Source organism: Bufo gargarizans, chromosome 8 (genome assembly GCF_014858855.1).
Source record: "Bufo gargarizans isolate SCDJY-AF-19 chromosome 8, ASM1485885v1, whole genome shotgun sequence".
NCBI classification, from domain to species: domain Eukaryota; kingdom Metazoa; phylum Chordata; class Amphibia; order Anura; family Bufonidae; genus Bufo; species Bufo gargarizans.
Window position 1 is genome coordinate 77,430,756 of NC_058087.1, and position 20,259 is coordinate 77,451,014.

The following is a 20,259-nucleotide window of genomic DNA, read 5'->3' on the forward strand; positions in this document are numbered from 1 at the left end:
GGAACTGCCGCATACTCACGCTGCGAGTCCGACGCATGGAACTTGCTCGTCTGAAAGAGGCCTAAAGGTGGCTGCATACAGTGCGGATCCCATGCGGTTTTTCTGCGCGGACTCTCGTTCAGAAAAATTGCAGCGTAATACAGTACCAGACAAATTAGACAAATCTCATGTATACTTTGCTTTCTTTCTTTGTTGAGGTAAATGACCTGCAGTGTTGATTTTGAAATCTGCCGTATGTCAATTGTTGTTGCGTTTTTTTGTGTGCTGATTTCCCCCTTTTCAATAGAAGGGGGAGATCTATGGAGAACGCACCAAGAACACAGTAAATAGACAGATTTATTGCGGTTTTGGTGCAGATATCTTGCTAATTTTCCACACACCTAGGCGTTTCTCAAACGTGCGTTTCTATGCGCGTTTTGTCGCGCGTTTTTTTAAATAGTGAACGCGCGTTTGACGCGCATTTGGGTGATTGACAGCAGTGTTGTCCAAAGAGTCTATGGCCCAAACGCGCCAAAAAAAGCTCCTGTACTTGTTTGAGCGTCGGGCGTTTTACAGCGCGATCGTACGCGCTGTAAAACGCCCAGGTGTGAACCCTTCCCATAGGGAATCATTGGTTCTTGCCTGTTGTGCGTTTTACAGCGCGTAGGAACGCGCTGTAAAACGCTCAGGTGTGAACCCAGCGTTAGGCCTCTTTTAGATGAGCATGTCCTGTGCGGAAATCACATCTGCAAAGCGTTTTGCAGATGTCCATGGCATTATATCGATTTATAATGCTGTGTGTCTCTGCATGACCTTACAGAATTATACCCACAGTACAATGCAATAGATTGGAGGTCAGGCAGGGACACACAGCTTTATAAATTATTATAAGGCCTACAATCGTGCGAAACGAGCAGTGTCCATAATGGGAAACTCTCACACACGGAGTGTGATTACTGCACAGGAAACACTCAACAACAGACACCCACGGCTCTTTCACATGAGCAGATGCCATGCGGGCAATCTGCTGTGTCAGAGTGCCAAGCCCCGTTCCGGACAGCAGAGACACGGAGCATTAACGTGATTGATAATGCGCTTTGCTCTGTGTGATTTCTTTACTACAAAACCACAGTGAGATAAGGTTGTCACTGTGATGATCACAGAGATGCATGGAGCATTATCAATCATGTTAATGCTCCGTGTCTCTGCTGTCCAGAACGGGGCTTGGCTCTCTTTCACGCAGTGGATTTCAGGCACGGGATCCGCTCATGTGAAAGAGCCCTTAGATGCTGTGGTCAAAAACGACCACGGCATTTGAGCAGTCCAGAAGCAAAAGCAGCGTGGTCCCAGTCCGATAACGGCGTTCCCTAGCTACGATCGGGGAACCTGTTACGGTGCACTAATAGCCCAAACAAAGATTATTATTGGTGATTTCATAATACACATGCGTATTGTATGCTGCAAGATCCTATCTGGAGTTATCCCAGTCCTCCGTATAGAAAGCGAAAGAAAAAAGGTAGAGAAAGAGCGCAAACTAGACAAGTGGTAAAGGTAAAACAATCAAAAGTGCAGCCAGTCAGTATATGCTCAACACAACTAACAAAGTCTGCGTGCTGTCTCTTAGCCCACGGGTGTTCACACTTCTCTTGTTACGGCGATATACTTCAGTGCTGAATGCAGGTACCGTAATGCTCGTTTCTGCCCATTATTACAGCACTGCAGCCTTAAGAAAAGATGCATACATAGTGCTCACCGCATATAGATAAAAATAGTCACACTTTATTGTACTTAAAGTTGTTGTCTTAATCAAATCACATAAAATATCACTGCCCTGTGCATTCAGCATTGAAGTCTATCACCATAACAAGAGAAGTGTGAACACCCGTGGGCTAGGAGACAGCACGCAGACTTTGTTAAGCCGAATGCACACAGCCGTGAGCGGTCCATGGTATCCCGGCCTGGATTCCTGCTGAGAGCAAGAGCGCACGGCGTCATTGGTTGCTATGACGCCGTGCGCTTCATGCCGCCGCTGCACTACAGTAATACACGCGTGTGCATTCGGCTTTAGTTGTGTTGAGCATATACTGACAGACTGCACTTTTGATTGTTTCACCTTTACCACTTGTCTAGTTTGCGCAGATCTGTTGCCTTTTTTCTTTTACTAATAGCCCAAAACCTCAAGAAGGCTACGGAGGCTATTAGATGAATATACCAATTAGAGTTGTTGCGATACCAAATTTTTGATTCGGTTTCGATACCATGAAAAAGTATTGCGATACTCGATACCATTCGATACCACGCGAAAAAAAATAAACCAAAAAAGCCACGTGCATTCCACATGTTTAAAAATGGCGAATCGCGCAGTTTTTATTAATTTTTTTCTGTTCCGGCGTTCACCACCTAGATTTTTTTTTATATTTTAATAGTTTGGACTTTTCTGACGTGGCGATATGTAATATGTTTATTATTTATATATTTTATATATGTGAAATTGGGAAAAGGGGGTCATTTAAACTTCATATTTTGGTGGGGGTTTTTTTTTACACTTTTTATTTAATATAGGTAATATGTGGCGCACAGAGCTGACAAAATCTCTGGTGGAGGTGCTCACAGTACAAGAGGAATCACCCTTCCTCTCAAGATAATAAATAGAAAATAGAAAATACTGGGCACTCTCACTAGCTGTGAAACCACATCGTTTAATGAGATAGTGTTTAAAATAACAGTATATTAAAAAGGATACAATATCTAACTATAGTAACAGTGTACTAAATATGGATACAATATCTAACTATAACACTCTGTATGTCGATATATTATATAAAATGCATACAACACTTAAAATGACACATAAATCATACAGTGGAAAATCCGGAATTTTGACTTTAAAAGCAGTATAATACCGCCAGATGGTTGGGTTGTAGGTGTCCTAAAATGTTCACAAAGTCTGTGGAAAAGTGCAGCAGTGCAATCTCTTTGAGATATGCGTTCCTAATGTTAAAACCTCTTGCTATCAGAGGATATCAGTTGGTGATTTAGTTACAGTGATGGGTATGCGGCGTCCCGCTATACTCACTGCTTGATTCAAGTTAAGTTGCTTTTCTTTAGTTGCTTTATCTTGCTGGTGTTCCGGTACACTGGATGTCTGTGTCTGGTCCTCACTCGTGCTTTTCTTGATCCTCACGATCCCTTGTGACTGCCGCTCCGTAGATGTAAGAGCCGGCACTCCGCGCTTGGACTTTGTTTGCACGTGTGTTTGGTGTCTCGTGCTTCTATGTCCAAATCCTCTGTAGATGCGCGTCCTGGGATATACGTGGGCACTGGAGGTATCAGGCTGAGGAAGGGGTATTAACACCCCGAAACGCGTTTGGTGCAAAAAGACCCCCTGACGGACGTCAGTTTTACTTGCGGTGATACCTCCAGTGCCCACGTATATCCCAGGACGCGCATCTACAGAGGATTTGGACATAGAAGCACGAGACACCAAACACACGTGCAAACAAAGTCCAAGCGCGGAGTGCCGGCTCTTACATCTACGGAGCGGCAGTCACAAGGGATCGTGAGGATCAAGAAAAGCACGAGTGAGGACCAGACACAGACATCCAGTGTACCGGAACACCAGCAAGATAAAGCAACTAAAGAAAAGCAACTTAACTTGAATCAAGCAGTGAGTATAGCGGGACGCCGCATACCCATCACTGTAACTAAATCACCAACTGATATCCTCTGATAGCAAGAGGTTTTAACATTAGGAACGCATATCTCAAAGAGATTGCACTGCTGCACTTTTCCACAGACTTTGTGAACATTTTAGGACACCTACAACCCAACCATCTGGCGGTATTATACTGCTTTTAAAGTCAAAATTCCGGATTTTCCACTGTATGATTTATGTGTCATTTTAAGTGTTGTATGCATTTTATATAATATATCGACATACAGAGTGTTATAGTTAGATATTGTATCCATATTTAGTACACTGTTACTATAGTTAGATATTGTATCCTTTTTAATATACTGTTATTTTAAACACTATCTCATTAAACGATGTGGTTTCACAGCTAGTGAGAGTGCCCAGTATTTTCTATTTTCTACTTTTTATTTAATAACTATTTCCCCCCTTAGGCTACTTTCACACTAGCGTTCGGGTGTCCGTTTGAAGGGGCTCACAAGCGGCCCCGAACGCATCCGTCCAGCCCTAATGCATTCTGAGTGGATGCGGATCCGCTCAGAATGCATCAGTCTGGCGGCGTTTGGCCTCCGCTCCGCTGGCGGACACCTGAACGCTCCTTGCAGCGTTCGGGTGTCCGCCTGGCCGTGCGGAGGCAAGCGGATCCGTCCAGACTTACAATGTTTACAATGGAAGTCAATGGGGACGGATCCGTTTGAAGATGACACAATATGGCTCAATCTTCAAACGGATCCGTCCCCCATTGACTTTCAATGTAAAAGTCTGGACGGATCCGTCTGAAGCTACTTTCACACTTAGAATTTTTGTTAACAATATAATGCAGACGGATCCATTCTGAACGGAGCCACCGTCTGCATTATATGAGCGGATCCGCCTCAGACACAAGTGTGAAAGTAGTCTTAGTTTGAAGGAGCTAACGAGCGGAGCAGAACGCTTCCGTCCAGCCCTGATGCAGTCTGAATGGATGCGGATCCGCTCAGACTGCATCAGTCTGGCGGCGTTCAGCCTCCGCTCCGCTCGCCTCCGCACGGCCAGGCGGACAGCTGAACGCTGCTTGCAGCGTTCAGCTGTCCACCTGGCCGTGCGGATCCGTCCAGACTTTTAATGGAAGTCAATGGGAACGGATCCGCTTGAAGATGACACCATATGGCTCAATCTTCAAGCGGATCCGTCCCCCATTGACGTTACATTGAAAGTCTGAACGGATCCGCTCAGGCTACTTTTGCACTTAGAAATTTTTCTAAGTTATTAATGCAGACGGATCCATACTGAACGGAGCCTCCGTCTGCATTAATATGATCGGATCCGTTCAAACGCAAGTGTGAAAGTAGCCTTAGATGGTACTTTGGGGGTCACTTACTATTAATGTGAGGCACATGGGGTCCATGCCAAAGACTCCAAAAGCATGCGCCCAGCCTGACATTAAAAATAAGTGACCCCCATCATGTTTAAAACATGGGTAGTGGCAAGATTGGGGTTAATGAGTCACATTAACCCCAAATCTTGCTGGCTGTCTTCCTTATAGATATGGTTTTTGCCTGCCTTTATTTTGAGGCAGGCTAATCATCACTCTTGCACTGGGTCTGGCTGTGGGCTAGGCTAGGTACCTGCTATGCTGGGCTGGCTGCTTTTCAGTCTCACTGACTCTGGGGCTCGGGCTGACGCTCACTCGTCTCAGTCAGACGGCGCAGCACACAAGACAAATGTGAGTGACTCAGTTAGGAGTCAGGACGGAGGAGGAGGCTGCTCCGCTGCCGCTGGTGCCGTTCGCTGAGCTCAGCGCTCACTCATCTCAGTCAGACGGCGCAGCACACAAGACAAGTGTGAGTGACTCAGGACGAAGGAGGAGGCTGCTCCGCTGCCGCTGGTGCCGTTCGCTGAGCTCAGCGCTCACTCGTCTCAGTCAGACGGCGCAGCACACAAGACAAGTGTGAGTGACTCAGGAGTCAGGACGGAGGAGGCTGCTCCGCTGCCGTCGTTCGCTGAACTCAGCGCTCACTCGTCTCAGAGTCAGACGGCGCAGCAGTTTATTACCTCCCCCGTCCCTCCTCCTCCTCCTTTAATTAAACGCACAGTCATTGGTGGCAGTGATGCAGGCATCTTCAGAGCCCGCTTACTCCATTGGGCTCAGCGGCGGCAGCGTCATAGGAGGGAGGGAATCCCTCCCTCCTTCTCCCTCTCTCTCTCCCGCCTTCTCCACTGTCTTTCTGGCGGAGCGCCATGTTGTGTCATAGGAGATAATGGGCTGCGCAGCCCAGTATCGAAAAAGTGCAAATCACAGTACCGAATCGATACTTTTAAAAAAGTATCGATTGGGTATCGATTTTTCGATACCCGCAACAACCCTAATACCAATACAGGCCACTGGCAGCACTGTATTGTTATATTGAAAATGAAGTATTCAATGATGGCCAGTAAGGCTGCTTTCACACTAGCGTTCGGGTTTCCGTTCGTGAGCTCCGTTTGAAGGAGCTCACGAGCGGACCCGAACGCAGCCGTCCAGCCCTGATGCAGTCTGAATGGAGGCGGATCCGCTCAGACTGCATCAGTCTGGCGGCGTTCAGCCTCCGCTCCGCTCGCCTCCGCACGGACAGGCGGACAGCCGGACAGGCGGACAGCTGTTCGGGTGTCCGCCTGGCCGTGCGGAGGCGTGCGGATCCGTCCAGACTTACAATGTAAGTCAATGGGGACGGATCCGTTTGAAGATGCCACAATGTGGCTCAATCTTCAAGCGGATCCGTCCCCCATTGACTTTACATTGAAAGTCTGGACGGATCCGTCCCAGGCTATTTTCACACTTAGCTTTTTTTAGCTAATATAATGCAGACGGATCCGTTCTGAACGGAGCCTCCGTCTGCATTATTATGGGCGGATCCGTTCAGAACGGATCCGCCCGAACGCTAGTGTGAAAGTAGCCTTAGCCATCAATGAACACAATGGGCAATCTAACGATTGCCAGTTATAGTTGACCAGGGTAAAAAAGTAAACGGAGAAAAAAAATGTATTAAAAATATATAAAAATAAATAAAAATATGAAAGTTCAGATCCTTACAATAAAAATACTTAACCAATAAAAAATAAACATCAAGGACATTGCCTGTGGGAAAATGAACATACAATTAAAATAGTACAATATTAATGCCATACCGCAAATGGCGTAATGGGGGGGGGGGGGGGGGGGACACAAAAAAAAACTGGCAATTCACTATTTTTTTGTCACTTCAACTCCAGGGTTTTTTTTCATAAAAAGTGATCAAAAAGTCTCACACACTTCAAAATGGTATCAGTGAAAAGTACAGATCGCCCTGCAAAAAAATGAGCCCTCACACACCTCCGTACACATAACTACAAAAGAATTGGGTCAGAATATGGCGATACAAAAAATATTTTTTCAGTATTAAAATGCAAGACAAAAATGATACAAGTGTGGTATCGTAACTGTACTGACCTGGAGAATGAAGGCAACAGGTCAATTTTACCACATAGTGAATGGTGTAAAAGAAAAATATAAACCTCTGTCAGAATTGCGTTTTTTCCCAATTCCCACTACATTGTATCCAACTTTAAATGGAGGCATTAGAAAGTACAACCTGTCCCACAAAAATAAGCCCTCATAAGGCTATGGGAACGGAAAAATAAAAAAGTTGGGACTATGGGAAGTAAAAAACAAAAACGCAAAAATGGAAAATCGCAAGTTCCTCTAAGGGTTTAAGGGGCTGACAGGACCTTTTCCCACAGAAATTGAACAGTGCACTGACAAGAGCACTACTGCTCCAGAAAGTGAACTCTGTGCTCCCTATTCTCAGGATCGCAAAGCGTCTTACTGGTCAGACACTACCCCCGATTCAATATTTATCCTGTGGCTAGCTGAAAAGTAATTTGAGGGGTAACCCCTTATATGGGTTGTCCACCATTGGACCTTTCGGTCAGACTCCCCACTTTGCTGGACCTACAGATGGAAGCATACTTACCTACTCCCTGCCGCTGGCTTCCGGCTCCTTTGGTCCCCCACCACTGCTCCCCAGTCCCTGCTGCTAAACTTCCTATTTGATAGGGGTCACATGGCTGTGGCCAGTTATCAACATATTTGTGGAACGTGCCAACGTTGCGGCCAGATGACCGCCATCAAAGAGGACGTTTACCAGCAGGGAACGGAGCACCGCAGCAGAGGTCCAAAGGAACCAGGACCGAGTGGGGGTCAGGTATGCTTCTCTCCACAGGTCCAGCGCCATAAGGGGGTCTGGCTGAAAGGCCCCTGAAGGTGGACAATCCAATTATTATATTTGGGGGGGGGGTGAGGTCTGACCAGTGAGACCCTCTGCGATCTACCAGGGTCAGACACACTTCCAGGCAGTTTGTAAGGAGACTGTTTTTTTAATTTGGCTTAGGCCACATGTACACAACCGTTGTTGTGTTCCGTTCCACAAAATGGGGTTCCGTGATCTGTTTTTGTTTCCGCGTGTCTTCCTTCATTTTTGGAGGATCTCCAGACATGAAGGAAAGTAAAAATAAAAAAATCTAAGTCAAGTTTGCCATGCAAATGATAGGAAAAAAAAGGACGCGGATGACAATCTTGTGTGCCTCCGCGTTTTTTCACGGACCCATTGACTTGAATGGGTCCGCGAACAGTTTTCCGTGAAGAAAATAGGACAGGTTATATTTTTTTGATGGACTGAAACCACGGATCACGGACGCGGATGACAAAAGGTGCATTAGCTGAGTTTTCAACTAACCCATTGAAAGTCAATGGGTCCGCAGAAAATCACGAACGGAACAACAGACATGGAATGAAACAACGGTCATGTGCATGAGGCCTTATTAAGATGGAGTGAGCACTTCCCAGCACTATCATTGTGAGGAATGGATTCTTGTACTGATTTTCTCACTTTGGGCCCCGCGTCTTCAGTCCACAAGAACTACACAAAAAACACCACAAAAAGTGCTGTCCAAGGAGAACACATTCAATGGACACATGAAAACTACTGGCGAAAACATGAAAAATTGAACATTTTTAAATTAATTTCCTAATAAGTAAAACAAACGGTGATATACAAGGACGCATCACATCAGCGCTCAAAGAGCCCAGAAACCAACAGCCACATCACATCCAGCAGCCTCTTATGGAACTACAAGTCCCAGAGTGCCCGCCACCTGCTCCCGACCAACGCCTCAGACGCACCCCTCCTCACGTTACCCACGTGTCACTAGTCAGAGACTTCCACGACGCTTCCGGGATGAGGGATCGATTGCTCCTGGCTGGCAGGGGGTGGGGCCGACGGCCGAATGGGCTGAGCTCGCTGAATGACACATAGGCCGTGCTGCCGGGGCGGCGGGCGCAGGACGGAGGATGCTGGATTTCGCTATATTCGCCATCACCTTTCTCCTGATCCTGGTGGGAGCCGTGCTGTACCTGTACCCGGTAATGGCGGACATATGCGCCACTTTATGCACTAGACGTGGACTGTTAGTTCCTGGCTCATTGCATGTCACCTTGGGGCCACATCTTCTATCAGGGGTCACAGTGCCAGCATTACCCTGCTAGATAAATGGCTATTACCGGGAATCGGCTCCCCTCCCCGAGCCCTCAGCAGAATACAGGTGTGGGTGGCAGCCTGGCTTCTGCTACAGCATAGGACCTTCTAGCACCAGGGGCCAGGTGGCCCAGTCCTTACCACTTGTGCTGGTTCCTATAGTCCTGCATCTTAGACTAGCGATGACATTTTAATAGTTCCGAATGCCTCTGGTACCGGATCATTGGAAGTTGTAAATGAATGGAAGAAGCGTTATACTGATGTAGAAATATACAGAGCAGCGATCGTCGTCATGTTGTGATAGGCGACCTCCAAATCGCACTTCTAGACATGTCTCGGGCTGATGTGTAATTGATCACAGGTGTGGACCGATTAGACGCTGGGTCTTGCCACAATAGGGCGTAAAAGTGATTCTCCTGCTGCCCTATAGAAAGGCTCTCAGGGGCTACCTTTGGGCAGTGTACCTCTTAGTGAGAGCATTGACTGTTAGGCATGGCTCTATGACGCTCAAAGACATTTAGCAAAGTTACTTTGAGAGGGTATGCATCATTGGACTGAGAGAAGCAGGATGGTATTTTCTAAAAAAAACTATTGCCGGCCATCTAGTCGGTTCTGACCTAGCTGTTAGGAGGGGTTGGGAGCAGTGTTTACATGAGGGCACGGCCCGGCACGCACACACTGAGCGCATGCACAGAGGATCGTTTGACCCGCCAGCAAGTACGAGCAGCTCCCGCAGTTCTGTTGTCCACCATCCAGACACGGGGGGCACCTTCATTACACCACCCTGTCTCTGGACCATTTCCAGGCACTGAGAAGCAATTTTGGCGTGCCCATTACATGTCCTGCCATTGACAGCCGGCCACCATCTCCTTCGTTTGCAGTGGTGGTGGGAATGAGAAGCTTGGACAGCTACAGGCTAGAAACATCTTCAGTGACTAATCCCGGTTCTGTTTGGGATCTGACAACAGTCTAGTTCCAGTATGGAGGCCTCGTGGTGACTGCCTCAGTCCTGCCTTTGCTGTGGAGCGACACACTACCCCAGCTGCCGGTGTGATGATCTGTGCAGCCATCACATACGACAGTCGGTCCCCCCTAGTAGTGATACAGGGGACACTAACAGCTCAGGGATATGTGCAGGACATCCTGCGGCCACATGTTACCTCTCGTGGCAGGGCTTCCAACTGGCATTACTCATCAGGATAATCTTCACCCACACACCGCACGGGCTGCCCGATTACCAGATTTATTACCAGTCGAGCATTTATGGGACCGGCTGAGACTCCAGCTTCAGCATCCTACGAGTGTGCAGGATCTACAGGCCCAGGTCTAACCTCTGTGGGCAAATCTGCTGCAGGATACGATACAGAACCTGTCCAACCGTATCTCATCTTGTATCCAGGCTAGAGGCGGCCCAACAGGGTCCCAGAGCCTCCTTTCAACTTTTTCCTCAAACTTATCATTTCACTCTAAGGGCTCGTGCACACGAACATATATATTTATTTCTGTGTTTGTTTTTTTTTTTTTTTTTGCGGCCTGGATTAACCGTAAATGACTCGGTGTGCATTCTGTTTCCATATATACGTTCGAAAAAAAATAAAATAAATAGAACATGTCCTATTATAGTCCGCATTACGGACAAGGATAGAACTGTTCGATTAGGGTCCGGTTGTTCCTTTCTGCAAAATACAGAATGCACACGGCTGGTGTCCGTGTTTTGTTTACCACAAAACAAGGGTCGTGTGCATGAGCCCTAATATTGCAATGACTTACATCATTTCATTCGCACGTGGAAGGTTTCATTAGATTCTAACAACTCCTCCTTGGTACCTTATGTTTTTTTTTTCAATGAGTGTTCAGCCCTGCTGGATTTTTGATCGCACACAAGGTTGACATCATAGACTTGCAATGCAGAACTTGCAATTTTCCATTTTATTTTACTTTTACAGCCAAATTGTAAATAGTCGCAACTAGGGCTGAAACGATTACTCGATTGAATCGAGTAATTCGACACAAAAAATCCTCGATGCAAATTTGTCTCATCGAGGATTCATTTGTGTCATGTGACCACGGAGCAGGAGTGAAGCGCTTGCTTTTACTCACCACTCCGTGGTCCCCGGCCGGCCTGTACCTTGCTGCACTCCTCTGAGGGAAACTTTGTGCGCGCGTCCAGCTGCCATGCCGGTCGTCAGTCTGCTACCTTTCAGTGTGGACTGTTCTTCCAGCAGCCCCCGCAGCGCACCCTCTTTGGTCCTGGGCTGCAGGATGAAGAGGACGGGGTCGGCTCAGCCCCTGCCCGGATTTGGGAGGAACATGAGAGGGCTCAGCGGTAAGCCAAGGTCACGCTGAACCGGCCCCCGAGCAGATCAAGGGGGAGATCTAGGAGGAGAAGGACCGGCTGCGGCAATAAGGCAGGGGCATAGCCGCAGGCAGGTAAAATTCCCGGCCCTTCAAAGAGCCTATCGGAGTGGTGGACAAGAAGCCTGCGGATCCTGAGGTCAAGCAGAAGCGGGACAAGATCAAGGAGGTGAGGAGCCTGGCGAGCGGGGCTGGTGTAACAGGTGATGCCAGCCACTGATGTCACCGTGTGCTGGCGCTGGAGGATGATGGGTCACACTGGTGCAGAGGAGGGGGCAAGACTTACAGCCTAGGTGGCACTTTATGTCTTGGCTTTCTGTTGTATACGTGGGATCAGGGCTCAGTGCCAGTTTACAGCGGTATGCGGGTTGTGCAGCTTATTGTGGTAGCTGGCATCTACCAGGCATGATGCTGCTCCACAGCTTTTGCCTTGGTGGCACTGAGGGGGCAGCTGATGGCACTGGGGGGAACTGATGCACTTGGGCTGATCGCACAGGGGGGAACGAAGGGTGTTGGAGACTGATGGCAGGGGGTCTGATGAGTTTTTATAAAGGAAAACAGTCTATTATTTTTTTCTTATTAGAGTACTCGATTCATTTTTAAAATAATCAGTTGAATACTCTATTTCTAAAATAATCGTTTACTGCAGCCCTAGTCACAACTGAAGTCACCGTGCAGCCTTTTCCTAATTCACTCATAGTTCACGTCGCCCGACGTTTCAGCTTTCAGTGGAGCCATTGTCACTTGGCTGTACATTTCTATAAAAAAGTATCCGCTCTGATTTCACTTGCAGTTAGAGCAGTATGGCAAAAATGCATTGCCAAAAAAAAAACCACATACTGCCACTTGCGTTTTTTCAAGCAGGGCAAAAAAAATCAATGCATGTCTGAGACAAATCTGCCGGAAAATAAGCCACACCCAGGGCATGCTGCAATTTTACCAAAAATGTGCAAAATTACCAGAAAAACACTTGTTTGCGCGGTGTTTAAAATTTCCCACAGACATCATTGTAACATCTGGAGCTAGCGTTTTTTTTGCCTGAGGCTACTTTTACACTAGCGTTGTTTAAATCCGGCGTTCAATTCCGACACCGGAACTGCCCGCCGGATCCGGAAAAACGTGTGAAAATGGATTACATTTGAATCCTGATCAGGATTTTGATCACAATGAAAAAATGCATTGGAAAAAATGGATCCGCCATTTATGGACTTTAACTTTTTTTTCACATTTTTCGGGTTTAACATGCAAAAGCCGGATCCGGTTTTGCAAGTCAATGGGAAAAAGGCCTGATCCGGCTTTCAGTCAAAGTGTTCAGGATTTTTGGCCGGAGGTAAAAGTAGGGTACTTTCACACTAGCGTTTTTCTTTTCCGGCGCTGAGTTCCGTCCTAGGGGCGGAAATCCGGAAAAGAACTGATCAGTTTTATCCTAATGCATTCTGAATGGAGAGTAATCCGTTTAGGATGCATCAGGATGTCTTCATTTCAGTCTTTTTGACTGATCAGGCTTTTCAGAAAAACGTAGCATGCAGTATTTTTACCTCCGGCCAAAAATCCTGAACACTTTGACTGAACGCCGGATCCGGCCTTTTTCCCATTGACTTGCATTAACGCCGGATCCGGCACCGTGTGTTCAGTCAAAACGGATCCGGATTTTGCATGTTAAACCCGAAAAATAGGGAAAAAAAAGTTAACGTCCATAAATGGCGGATCAGTTTTTTCCAATGCATTTTTCCATTGTGATCGAAAGCCTGATCAAAATTCAAATGTAATCATTTTTCACAAGTTTTTCCGGATCCGGCGGGGAGTTCCGGTGTCGGAATTGAATGCCGGATTCAAATAACGCTAGTGTGAAAGTAGCCTTACTGCATGCTACGGTTTTCTGAAAAGCCTGATCGGTCAAAAAGACTGAACTGAAGACATTCTGATGCATCCTGAACGGATTACTCTCCATTCAGAATGCATTAGGATAAAACTGATCAGTTCTTTTCCGGATTTCAGCCCCTAGGACGGAACTCAGCGCCGGAAAAGAAAAACGCTAGTGGATTCAAATCGCCATTTAATTTTCCGTTCTTCTCATTTATCAGAACAAGAAGGAAAAAAAAAAAAAAGATCCTGTGCATCAGTTATGCACATTTGGAATACGTTTGAGCCATTTCTGTCAGGTTTTTTTTTTTTTTTTTTTCTTATATGGAAAGTCTTGCATGCAATATTTATTTTACATACGTGTTTTTTTAGGTAAAAAAAATAAAATATCTCAGACGGAAATGTGTCACATGGATTCCAAATGTGCATTACTGCTGTGTAGGACTGGTTTGTGTGTGTGTTTGTTTATTTATTTATTTATTTATTTTTATTTTTTTGTTTCCTTTATTTATTTTAGTTCTTCTGACAGATCAGAAAACGGAAAATGAAACTGTTATTTGAATCCAGCCTAAAGTGTAAACTAGGCTCATTGCTGCTTTCACACATCAGTGTTTGATCAGTAATTTCCATCAGAGCTAAACCCAGGAGTGGAGGCTACACAGAGATAAGGTATAATGGGAAGATCTGCACCTGTTACAGCACCTGGTTTTGGCTCACAATCACTGAAGGAAATCACTGATCAAACATGACTATGTGAATAAGGCTTCAGGCCTACATGTGTTTGTCACGGCCTATGGTGTGCTTAGTGACATTTTCCTTCACTTGGTTGCCCGTGACTACGTTTGGTGTGGTGGCAGTGTCTCGGCCTTCTGGCTGATCCCCAGGACATGGTTGCCACGCATGCCATTGCCCGCGGTAACAGGTGGAGTGTGATCTTTATGTGTGTAATTCCCCTTTAAGTGGCCGTATTCCCTTGCCTTTGTGTTGGAAGGGTTAACTTCCTTCCTAGTGTGTGTGCACTGGCTGTGTCTGTGTGTGGGTACATGGGCTATTTAACCTCTGCTGTGATCAGTAGTCTGAGGGGTACTTCAGCCATGGCTAGCTGGAGTCATCCTCCTGTGATATACCATCTGCCAGTCGGGGCCACCCTTGTGGTCATAAGTTATGTTACATGGTGTTATGAAGGTGTGTTTGGTCTCCTTGTTATTGCAGCTTATGGTCCTGGGTTCCTGTGTGGTGTGTGCTGTGTCCGCCATATCTTGTGGACAGCAGCACTTCTGCATGGGTTCCAGGCTTTGTGTCTGTGGCAGATAGGTGTTACTTGTTGCATTTACCTGCCATTTCCATAAGCTGTTCATGTTTCCCTTTTTATGTAGCTTGGCCAGTGAGACTCCTGTTTGGCCGTATCTAGGAGGAACAGGTCGTCTTACCCTGCTCCTAGTCCAGGGCCACCCTGAGGGCTAGTAGGAATATCAGGTTCAGGCCTCATGCACACGACCGTTGTGTGCATCCGTGGCCGTTGTGCCGTTTTCCGTTTTTTTCGCGGACCCATTGACTTTCAATGGGTCCGTGGAAAAATCGGAAATTGCACCGTTTTGCAGCCGAGGCCGTGATCCGTGTATCCTGTCCGTCAAAAAAATATGACCTGTCCTATTTTTTTGACGGACAACGGTTCACGGACCCATTCAAGTCAATGGGTCCGTGAAAGAACACGGATGCACACAAGATTGGCATCCGTGTCCGTGATCCGTGGCCGTAGGTTGCTTTCATACAGACGGATCCGAAGATCCGTCTGCATAAAAGCTTTTTCTGATCTAAGTTTTCACTTCGTGAAAACTCATATCCGACAGTATATTCTAACACAGAAGCGTTCCCATGGTGATGGGGACGCTTCTAGTTAGAATACACTGCAAACTTTGTACAAGACTGCCCCCTGCTGCCTGGCAGCACCCGATCTCTTACAGGGGGATATGATAGCACAATTAACCCCGTCAGGTGCGGCACCTAAAGGGGTTAATTGTACTATCATATTCCCCTGTAAGAGATCAGGGCTGCCAGGCAGCAGGGGGCAGACCCCCCCCCCCCTCCCCAGTTTGAATATCGTTGGTGTCACAGTGTGCGCCCCCCATCGGGCCCCCCCTTCCTCCCTCTAATGTTACAAATCGTTGGTGGCACAGTGTGCGCCCACCATCGCCCCCCCTCCCTCCCTCTATTGTAATAAATCGTTGGTGGCACAGTGTGCCCCCACCATCGCCCCCCCTCCCTCTATTGTATTAAATCGTTGGTGGCACAGTGTGCCAACCACCATCGGCCCCCCCTCCCTCTATAGCAGTAACAACATTGGTGGCAGTGTGCGGCCTCCCTTTCCCCCCCCCCCCCCCCATCATTGGTGGCAGCGGAGTTCCGATCGGAGTCCCAGTTTAATCGCTGGGGCTCCGATCGGTAACCATGGCAACCAGGAAGCTACTGCAGCCATGGTTGCCATGGTTACTTAGCAATAGTACAACAGTATAAGATTCATACTTACCTGCTTGCTGCTGCGATGTCTGTGACCGGCCGGGAGCTCCTCCTACTGGTAAGTGACAGTTCTTTAGCAATGCGCCGCACAGACCTTTCACTTACCAGTAGGAGGAGCTCCCGGCCGTTCACAGACATCGCAGCAGCAAGCAGGTAAGTATGAATCTTCTACTGTTGTACTATTGCTAAGTAACCATGGCAACCAGGACTGCAGTAGCGTCCTGGTTGCCATGGTTACCGATCGGAGCCCCAGCGATTAAACTGGGACTCCGATCGGAACCTCCGCTGCCACCAATGATGGGGGGGGGGGGGGATGGGAGGCCGCACACTGCCACGAATGTTGTTACTGCTATAGAGGGAGGGGGGGGCCGATGGTGGTTGGCACACTGTGCCACCAACGATTTAATACAATAGAGGGAGGGAGGGGGGGCGATGGTGGGGGCACACTGTGCCACCAACGATTTATTACAATAGAGGGAGGGAGGGGGGGGCGATGATGGGCGCACACTGTGCCACCAACGATATTCAAACTGGGGAGGGGGGGGGGGGGTCTGCCCCCTGCTGCCTGGCAGCCCTGATCTCTTACAGGGGGATATGATAGTACAATTAACCCCTTTAGGTGCCGCACCTGAAGGGGTTAATTGTGCTATCATATCCCCCTGTAAGAGATCGGGTGCTGCCAGGCAGCAGGGGTCAGTCTTGTACAAAGTTTGTAGTGTATTCTAACCTGAAGCGTCCCCATCACCATGGGAACGCCTCTGTGTTAGAATATACTGTCGGATCTGAGGTTCACGAAGTAGCTCATATCCGACAGTATATTCTAACATAGAGGCGTTCCCATGGTGATGGGGACGCTTCAAGTTAAAATATACCATCGGATTGGAGAAAACTCCAATCCGATGGTATAAAAGAACTCCAGACTTTACATTGAAAGTCAATGGGGACGGATCCGTTTGAAATGTTGTGTCAACATCAAACGGATCCGTCCCCATTGACTTGCATTGTAATTCAGGACGGATCCGTTTGGCTCCGCACGGCCAGACGGACACCAAAACGACTTTTTTTTTCATGTCCGTGAATCCTCCAAAAATCAAGGAAGACCCACGGACGAAAAAATGGTCACGGATCACGGACCCCGTTTTTGCGGACCGTGAAAAAAAAAAACTGTCGTGTGCATGAGGCCTCAGGAGTATGAGCCCTCCTACCATCAGGGTCGGCTCATACGGCTAGGAGACAGGGTCAGAATTAGGGATTGATGGGAGGTAACCTGTTCCCTGATTCCTGTCCTGGCCTTGCATCGACCATCCATCTTCTGGCATCGCACGGCTGAGGGTTTTCCCCATCCTCAGCCATGACAGTTTTATCTTGGTAAAGGGGATGCCCGGTTTGAAGAAGAAACCTGACAACACAGAGGATTGACCTGTAATAAAGAATAGATGATTACTTACCTAACAGATCTTGCGCCACCACTCTGGTTCTCCAAGCAAGTTCTGTTTTCCCAACTGCATTGGTGACATCACATCGACAATGTGTGACCACTGCAGCCACTCAGCGGTGCACTGAAGAGGTGGCGATCATTGGCTGCAGTGGTCACATGTTGTCAACGTGACGTCATTGCTGCAACAGGGAAAACAGAACCTGCTAGGAGAACTGGAACAGCAGCGTGAGATCTGTCAGGTAAATAATGATCTACTCTTTGTTACAGGTCAGTCCCCCAAGTTCTTTGGTTTCCTCTTGAAACCGGATAACCCCTTTAGGCCCCAGCCCTGTTATCCTAATGCATAGTCCTCCAGCAGTGCAGGCTTCAGGTCCTTCATAGTCACCATGCAGTATTGGCTAAGCAGATGAGATTTTTAAAATTGCAAAAAAGTTTCCTGACCTCCGGTGTAGATTTTGCAGAATGCCAATTTATCTGTGCAGGTATTCATTTCCAGATTTCTCCCTTTTGCAATATATAGAGTAAAATCGGGCAAAAAGTGTAATGCATGCAGATTTTGCGACTTTTCTCTGCACTTTTCTGAAGTGCTGCGGAAACGAGGTGTGGCTTTGTGGAAGGGGTCGTGGCTTTGTGCCGCCGCATTTACTATAGCCGCATTTACTAGAACTTTCGCCAGAAAGTGGCAGAAGTTGTAGCTGAAGTCTACACCAGCCTGTAGCTGGCGTAGACTTCAGTTTCTGGTAGTGTTGAGCGAACTTGTGTTAAGTTCGGCGTCTAAAGTTCGAGTTCAGGTTATCGAAGTATCCTGTTATGGATTCTAAATTCCGTTATGGTCCATGGTAGCGGAATCCATAACGGGATACTTCGATAACCTGAACCCGAACTTAAAACACAAGTTCGCTCAACACTAGTTTCTGGCGCACAGCAGGGCAGGAATGCGCTTCTGCCTCTTAACAAATCAGGCGCATCTCACGCCAGCGCAGGGAGATTAAGACTGGCGAGCGGATCTGCCAGTCTTGGTATATCTCTGGGCATAAAATATCAATTATGACATTTTAAGTTAACCCCAGTTATTCATGTTATAGTAAGGCCCCATTCACACAACTGTCTTTTTGCTCTGCATCTGATCCGTATTTTTTTGCAGATCGCACCTGGACCCATTGGTTTCAGTAGGGTTTCGTCTGCATCCGTATGTCCGTTCCGCACAAAAGACAAACGTTTTGCGCACAAGGATAGGCATTGTTACAATGGGTCAGCAAAAAAAAAAAAAGAACTGATGCAACACGGACATCATTCATATTTTTTGCGGATCCATGTTTTGCAGACCACAAAATACATACAATGCTCCCTATGGCTACATTCACGTGACCATTTTCGGAACTAATGCAGTTAATTGTTCTCTGATTATTTTATTTACTTAATTTTTTTTAATGGCTCGAGAATAACATTTTCAGACAGACAGCCCCATACAATGCAAGGGTCCCATTTTTAATGGCCGTTTTGTCGGTTTACACTTCCGCAAAACACGGAAAGCGGCAATGTGCGGTCCGCATTTTGCCAGCACTAATAGAATATGCCTGTTCTTGTCCGCAATTGCGGACAAGAATAGGACATGTTATATTTTGTTTGTGGGACGGAAGTGCGGATCCGCAATTCCATGTCCGGGCAGCACATCGTGCTGCCCCATAGGAATGAATGGGTCTGCAATTCCGTTCCGCAAAATGCGGAATGAAATTGTGGATGTGTGAATGGAGCCGCCTTCGTTGAAAGGGGTGAAAATTGAGCCTCTCAAAGTAGTAAGCTGCGGATTTAAAAATCTGTACTGCAGGTTGGTTTTTGCACAGAAAATGTCAGCAATGTGTAGATGAGATTTTGTTATATCTGGCCTCTGTGGCTGGATCTCAGGGGGTGACTTCTGCCATGTTCCCTGCGGGGGACTTACTTTGTGGCCGCGCAGAATGTGCAGATGTTCCTCGCCTTGTTTTGCTTAACTGCTTTGTTGCTGAAATTCCTTGTGCATTAAGACTAATTCACTTACTGACCTCTGCTCAGATATCTCGTTAATACCTTGCATTTTATTAATTCTGTGTTTTTCTTTTTTAGTCATCTAGACAAGCATGTGGTATACCTGGACTTGCCCCCACAGAGGAGAAGTGAGTAATGTCATGTATTCCCCTTACAGTATCCCTGGGCAGCTTTTCTTTGAGCGCTGCATTGTTATTTCAGATTTCAGTCCAAGTTTACAGTGTACATCACCCAGACTAAACCCACTGGCCCATAGGAAGGTTCATAGGGGGTTAAAAACATAAAAGGACAAGAACTCATGTCGCTGATCTCCCCCCACTTCCATTCCACCACTGCCCGGGTCTCCGCAGGACTCTACGTCCAGATAGTCGCACAGACAGCGCCCAATCATTGACTGAAGCACCTCCACGGCCACTAATTGGCTGAATAAGGATTTCCTGGGTGTTGACACGGGACTAGGAAATGGGGACCTGGGCGGTGGAGGTCAGTGAGATGAGTATTTATTGGTTCTTTTATTTTTCTAACCCATTCTGAGCCAATCTCGCCAGTTTTTTTTTTGGGCTGGAAAACAACTTTAGTTTCCTCTTCATCTGAATTTTAAAGTGGTATTCCGGTTACAAAAGTTATCCCCTATCCACAAGCTATGGGAAATACAATAAGATCGGAGGGGTTCCTAGCACTGGGACCCCCATCGATCACGAGAACAGGAACCCCAAACTCCATGGAGCTCCTCCTGAGTTGGAATCTGTGCACTTGTATAGGAGCCCCAGATGTAACCGGAATACCTATTTAATTGCTATATGAGGGCTGGAGTTATTTTACCTTGGTCTAGGAGACCGCTCAGAAATGGTAAAGAGGAC

The 20,259-nt window shown here is 47.1% G+C and overlaps 2 protein-coding genes across 6 annotated transcripts in view; one reads left to right on the plus strand and one right to left on the minus strand.

The window, feature by feature from the left end:
* The window catches only part of LOC122945876 (alpha-aspartyl dipeptidase-like), a 74,166-nt gene extending 65,221 nt beyond the window's left edge, over positions 1-8,945 (minus strand). For 2 of the 5 annotated variants that reach the window (XR_006391161.1, XM_044305147.1), the window contains exon 1: positions 8,765-8,808. Coding sequence is in view for 1 of the 5 variants with exons in the window: in XM_044305147.1 (XP_044161082.1) it covers positions 8,765-8,772 (8 nt within the window). In the remaining 4 variants the exon portion in view is untranslated. Of the gene's footprint in view, positions 1-8,764; positions 8,809-8,849 lie in introns of those variants that run through there. The other 3 variants (XM_044305149.1, XM_044305150.1, XM_044305148.1) reach the window with 3 other exon arrangements.
* LOC122945875 (cytochrome P450 20A1) overlaps positions 8,916-20,259 on the plus strand; it is a 67,384-nt gene continuing 56,040 nt past the window's right edge. Inside the window, exons 1-2 of the mRNA XM_044305146.1 lie at positions 8,916-9,089; positions 19,478-19,527. Coding sequence (XP_044161081.1) covers positions 9,018-9,089; positions 19,478-19,527 — 122 coding nt within the window. The 5' untranslated portion in view covers positions 8,916-9,017. The remainder of the gene's footprint in view (positions 9,090-19,477; positions 19,528-20,259) is intronic.